At 31.9% G+C, this 6569-nt stretch overlaps 1 protein-coding gene across 2 annotated transcripts; it reads right to left on the reverse strand.

Annotated features, from left to right (window-relative positions):
• Positions 1–979: 979 nt before the first annotated feature.
• Positions 980–3563, reverse strand: LOC111494547 (protein BPS1, chloroplastic-like). 2 transcript variants are annotated; one of them, XM_023144500.1, is made up of 3 exons: positions 3406–3528; positions 3216–3316; positions 980–2231 (listed from the first exon to the last, which is right to left on the reverse strand). In XM_023144500.1, exon 3 carries the CDS (start codon positions 2193–2195, stop codon positions 1194–1196), a length of 1002 nt encoding a protein of 333 aa, XP_023000268.1. In that variant the 5' UTR covers positions 2196–2231; positions 3216–3316; positions 3406–3528; the 3' UTR covers positions 980–1193. The 2 variants fall into 2 exon arrangements, with proteins under 2 accessions (XP_023000268.1, XP_023000267.1); XM_023144499.1 differs by lacking the exon at positions 3216–3316 and having other exon boundaries at positions 3406–3563.
• Positions 3564–6569: the final 3006 nt, after the last annotated feature.

Genomic DNA, 6569 nt, shown 5'->3' on the forward strand with positions numbered 1-6569 from the left:
TTTTTTTTTTTTTTTTTGTTAGTTTTCAACAACTTAAGCGTGTGCTAGCCTATAGGTTATAAGCCTAGGAGATACATATACGAAATAGTCTAATGAACTCATGCGTGCATATATGAACTATGTGTAGAATAGTATCATGCATCTAACCTTATTAGAAAAAATAAAATAAAGTTCAAGGAACAATTAAGAACGATCATGAAAAGTAGATCTCGCCAATGAACCATATTTTCTGACCTCAACAACAGGGTTATTGAGTATTTTGAAATATTCATTCCACGCTTATTATTTTCTAGGTAAAGACGAGTCTCATATATGAATGACGATGTCAACTGAGATAAAGCCACCGATCGTTGCATACAAACTTTTGCTGGCATGGCCTTATGTGCGGCTATGGACTTGAACAAGGACGCTGATATGAGTTTCGATATTTTTGCACTCGACGGCCACCACATTCACATTCGGCAAAGGGAGAAGAGTTGGCATCCACATCAACGGGTAGGCAGACATTGTCTTCAACATGGACGATGTCGTCCGTATAAGGGCATGCAAACTCTTCAATCAATTTTGTATGATTATTATTATTATTATTATTATTTAACAATATTATTAATTCATTCATGAACCTGATAGATGTTTAAATTTTGTATTATCATTATTTTACTATATTATGCCATTTATAATGTATGATATTATACATATTCTAATTTTACAACAGCAAAATAATTTTATACCATGCAATAATAACTTCATCAAAAGTCCCATTTAACATTTAAATATTCTGTTGCATTCTAAAATTTCAAAATTTAAAATCATGAAATTAAGATTTACGTCAATTGCTTTGAGATCCCAAGGAAACATTCCGTATAAAGAGGTGAAAATCTTTCCTGGCATCGAGCCAAAGGGTGGGCTAGGACTGTTAGAGTATCATTTTAAAGGTTGGAATTAAAGAAGAAATTCAACTCTAAAAAATAAAGAACCATTTGCTCAAACATAGAAACCCCATATGTATTACATATTACCATTTCAAAGTTCGGTCTTACACACGTTACTTGGCAATACAGCTGCCAAGACTACAACACTATTACACTACACTATACTACACTACGGTTAGTTAGTTAATATACTTCAGTTGAAACACAAGAGAGACAAACCTAGCCCTGTACAGAGGGTTCTCAAGTTCAGCTCCATATGGTTTATGAACCCCTCAGGCTAGATAGCAGAGCATCACGTCCTGCCAAAACGATCTGGAAAAAGCTGTCCACTTCATTAGTAAGCAAATGAAGATCTTCTGAAAGTTTCTCGGCCTTTCCTCGCAACTCCGATACAGCGTTTTCCAGCGGTTTAACTTCTTCAACTTCAGGATTCTCCGGGATTATTTTATGAAGATTGGCCACACATTGGTCGATAGCTTCAAGCTCCTTCAGGGGGGTAAACTTTCCATGTGAGTATGTACTTCTAATTTCATTATTTACATCATTTTGCAAGGAGGAGAAAGTTTGTCCCCATGAATATGTATCAGCAATTTTCAGATCAAAGAGTTTTGGGGAACCTAGGAAGGCGGAGGCAAAGACACTGCACATAAAAACTGTCTGTACCTTCACCCCGTATAAAGCGAGCATCAGAACCTTACCTTTGGCTGAGTTCTTTACTTTTGGAAGATCAAGTGATTCTCCAAGGCTGTCTAAGATTGCACAACAATTCTTAACTCTAGAATTTGAGGAGCTGATGTTCTGTTTCCATTGACCTAAGGAAGCACGGGCTCGAGCGAGTCGCTTTGACTCGGCAGAATCCAAATTATGGGTGACACATCGAAGCATGAGGTTGCTTTGGTTCAAGTGGGAAAGCTCTGAGCTAATAGCATTACAGACGTCAAGCAATTTCACACTGATGTCCAAATAGACATCGATCCACTTTTCATTCCAGTCCGGCACTGGGAGATCTAACTCCTTGATAAGAGTTTTAATATCACTGTGAGTTTCACAAAGCAACTCCATTGCTAATTTCATCCATGAAAGGCTAAGAACGTCATCTTTACTTGAAGGATGGAGCTTTCTTAGTCTTTCAGCTAGGCTTCTCTCAAAAGCATTCAATATGGCAGCAAGTTTAGAAGGCAAATTCGAACCTTTTGGAGATATCATGCGGAATGGGTTGCCAAAAGGGAAAAATTGTCTGGGGGGGGTCTGTGGGCGGCTCATTTTCGTGAACTATGAGCTCTTGATGCTATGTATTGACTGCCAAAAAGTATTAAACCACATTAAAAGGTTTTAACTTAAGATTAAAAGAGGTAGAATACTTCAGCCGTATTTTACATCAGGAAATAAAAAATTAATGATCCGAATATATAAAAGTTAGAATTACTTGTAAGCTCATTTTTTAGAGCATTGCATTTGAAACTTTTATCTACAATCAACAGCAGAAAAATCCGTATATCCAACTTCCTAGTAAATATAGGTAGAAAATGGAGAAATGATGTTTCTAGCCATAAACGCCTCAACCTTCTTGCACGGTCTGTATCAATTATTATTTTCAGGATTTGCAGAGATTCAAAACAATTAAAGACAGGAATTATAACTGAATTTCTTCTCATCTCATCCTAATTCCCAACTAGGGAAGAAAATTGAATATCAGCTGTAAAAAATCATCAAAATCATTACATAGCTTAAGTTTCACATAACCAGATCAGAGTAAACAAACAGACTCTTCTTATCAACGAATCTTTACAGAACAGATATCTCAGACATAGATCTATAGATCCAATTTCAAAACCATTATAAGATACAAAGACAGCAGAAAAAAAACAAAACGAAACTAATTTCACTTTAGTTTCCCTAACTCAGTTCTGTTTTGCTGAGATCTAATCAACTAAAATCAAATTGAACTCATTGAGTACATCCTTTTAACGAAATCAAAAAACCAAGGATAGAAACTAAGCTGTTCAGACATGAAGTCTTCAGATCTCGTTTATAAATCTACTAATCTATCCTTTTAGTCGCAAATATTACATAAAGATTGTCAAAACCTCAAACATCCATTACACGCTCCTCTAAAAACCTCCAACAAACGAATCTTTTCCAGAATCACTAAAAAATCAGATGGTAGCAAACTCAAATACAAAGCATGGAAATCTAAACCTAATATTACAAGAAACCAAACAGATATCCAAAAAAAAATTAAAAAAATTACAAAATAACGCAACTATCAAAAAACTTACTTACATAGGAGTTAGATCTACGAAACTCCTACAGATAAAGAGCACCGAAACCCACACCAGACGACTCCAAAATGAACGAGAAAGGAAGAAACGAAAATCCAAGAACTAGGAAATTGAAAAAAAAAAAAAAAAATCTAAAATCATCCTAAATGTATCGAATGAATCAAAAAACATCCGAGGGAAACGAAATATACCGTGTAGTTGAACGAAGATCGATCGAAATTTCTACGAAGGATTCTTTTTCTTTTTTTTTCTGCAGCGTTGAAATTTCAGTAGGTGGAGGAAACTGGGAGGAGATAAGGTAATAGAAAAAGAGGAAGGGGAGACTTTGATAATATCACGGGCAGGTGAGTCAAGGGGAGTTGGTATAATGAGGTGGCCAGCTTTGATTGGGTTTGGGAGTGGGGGAGGCTGGTTTTTTTATCGGTGATTATGGCGAGGGTATTTTGGGAAAGTTGAAACGTGGGGACTGTGACAATATAGGTGTGAAAAGAGACGGAAAATGCAAAGAAGAAAAAGAAAGACGACAACTTGAAGGTTTATTATTAGGGTTTCTTTCACAAATTGCCTTTGCCAAACTTTTCTGAAGGGTCATTTTGGTCTTTTTCTTTTTCATTTTTTCAATTTAATTAAATTTCTCAAAATAATTAAATACTGATGATATTTTATATGGTAATTAATTCTTTTTTTAATTTCTAACCTTTTAATTAAAAATAAAACAGTTGACATATGATATGTTTTATTTGAACGTTACATTATTATATTTTTATCTTTTTATTAAAAAAAAAAAAAAAAGTGTTAACGTCTTAGAAAAGAAAGATGGAAATAATTTTATGAAAATTCTAATATTATTTTTTATAGAATTAATTCGAAAATTAATAGGATTAAATCGAAATTAGCTAGAAAATGTAGGGACAAAACGGTAATTTGACGATATTTAAAATAAAATCTAAGAAATAAAATTATATGGTCATATTTAATGGGGTGGCAATGGCTGTGGCCACCTTTTGACGAATTCCAATGGCCAAACTTTTCCACAATTTATTTGTGAACTTATCAACTTGAATTGTCTTTAATTGGTGGGCCAATTGGAAAATGTTTATAAGTATTAAAAACGGTCGTTGTTTCGATTATATTTCTACGGTTTAAAATTATTTTATTTCAGTCCTTAGGATTCAGAATTGTCTTAAATGAATTATGATGCCGACTATTTTGTCAATTTTAGAATAAAGATAAAATTACGACATGTTAATTGATCACGAGCTTAGAATTTGATATCAGTAATGAACAATTGAGTACAAGTGGCTTCTCTCTCTGTTGTCATGGAATAGCGAGTTCGGGTTCACGTTTAGTTAATGTTGTAGGTAAGTATTTTAATATTGGTTTGTATAAGAGTGGTGTGCTAGTTTTTATTTATTTATTTATTATTATTATTATTATATAAATATAAAAGGAAAAAATGAAATTTGAAATAAGGTTGGCTTAAATGTCGAACTACAAGGTATATAACGTTTTAGATGTGTGGGGCTACGCCTCAAGCTTGAGACTTGGATCAAGTTTCAAGATCCGCATTCGACATCTGATGATCCTGACATTCTCGTACGATATGATCATATTTCTTACTTCTCATTTTTAAGAGTGAAGATTGTCCCTACATACCAACACAAATTCTTGTAACACATCATGTCCTCATTCACATGCTTCTTAGAAAAATTCTCGGGAGATAATTTAAAATATGTGTGGGGCAAATCAGTTGGATTTGATACATACGCTTCATGCTTAAGACTTGGATCAAGTTTCAAGATTCGCATTCGACATTTGATGGCCTTGACATTCTCCTACAATATGGTCACGTTTCTTACTTCTCATTTCTAAGAGTGAAGTCTGTCCAAACAGACCAACACAAATTCTTGTAGCACATTTTATCCTCACAAAACATGCTTAATTTTGAAATTTCTATGATTGAGTTACCGAAGAATAAAATGTACTTTGTATTATAGATAGTAACTTTTAATACTATTAAGTCTTTCTTAGTCGTCATATTCTCTAGATCGGGCTCATTCTACATGCACTTACTTCTCTACATGAATTGGCAGGTTAAATATGTGTCAGATCCAAGGTATCCTTATACAGAATTGATTAAATATGCACCATTTTTCATATGTATTGCATACTATATGCCCCCGATCGTGCTTTTAATTTATGCTAATATTTGGATTGGTTCAATGTGAGAATATTTGTTAAATCCACGGTACCTAAATGGTGGTAAAAGTTCTTTATTTATAATCATTTAGAGAATCAAATAAATTACATGTGATGTCTCGGGAGGAGAACAAAACACTTCTTTATAAAAATGTAGAAATTTTGCCCTAACAGAAACTTTTAAAGCCTCGAGTGAAAGCGCGAAAGAGAAAGTCCAAAGAGGACAAAACCATATGGAAAGAGCAATAAATGGATGCATATGGTAAGATATAATTCCTACTACAACTACCACATACCAATATTATCACAATAATATTTAATGTTTACGGGTGGAATAGAGTTCACAACTCAACCTATTTTCATGTTGTTTTTTTAATTATTTAAACAAATCTCACGTAATATTATTTAAACAAATCTGCCGTAATTTTATCTTTAAAATATAAAATCAAACTAAAACTTATTTGTAAAATAAAAATTAAAAAAGGTTAATTCTAAGTTTAAACACATATTAATGTTTAACATCCTCCAAATTTGATTTTAATAATAATAATAATAACAATAATAAATATTTAATAGATTCTTAATCTGATGGGTAACATATTTTAGAAGGTTTGATAGGTTGATAAATTTTAAATTTTTTTAAAAGAAAACACTAATATATACATTTGAAAATACAAACAATACAAAATTAAAATTAAATTGTCTAATAAAATCTTTTTATATCTAAAATTATATGAAATTTAAAAGATATTTAAAAAGATATATTAAATACAAAATTATAAGTCTTTGAACATTTTAGACACTCAATAAATTTTGAGCTTTCGAAACTAAAAAATTCTAATCGGAACATTTTGAACATTCAATAAATTTTAAAAGTCTATGTGAGTATTTTGAACACTCAATAAATTTTCAAAGTCTATTTGAGCATTTTGAACACTCAATAAATTTTAAAAGTCTATTCGAACCTTTTGAATACTCAATAAAAAAAAATAATAATAATAAAAATAAAATAAAACCTCTAATAGAAAAATAATAAAAATCAATAAAAAAATCAAAATAAATTTTACCCAAAATTAAGTTCGTTCCATATAATATTAACGGTAAATAATCGTATCAAAACTCACAACTCCATCTGAAAAAAAAGAAAAAAAAAGTC

This window comes from Cucurbita maxima, unplaced genomic scaffold, assembly GCF_002738345.1.
Source record: "Cucurbita maxima cultivar Rimu unplaced genomic scaffold, Cmax_1.0 Cma_Scf00020, whole genome shotgun sequence".
In the NCBI taxonomy this organism is placed as follows: domain Eukaryota; kingdom Viridiplantae; phylum Streptophyta; class Magnoliopsida; order Cucurbitales; family Cucurbitaceae; genus Cucurbita; species Cucurbita maxima.

What these genes read in the sequence shown, in the direction of transcription:
- LOC111494547 (XM_023144499.1), bottom strand. Translation starts at nt 2,195, where the DNA reads ATGAGCCGCCCACAGACCCCCCCCAGACAATTTTTCCCTTTTGGCAAC.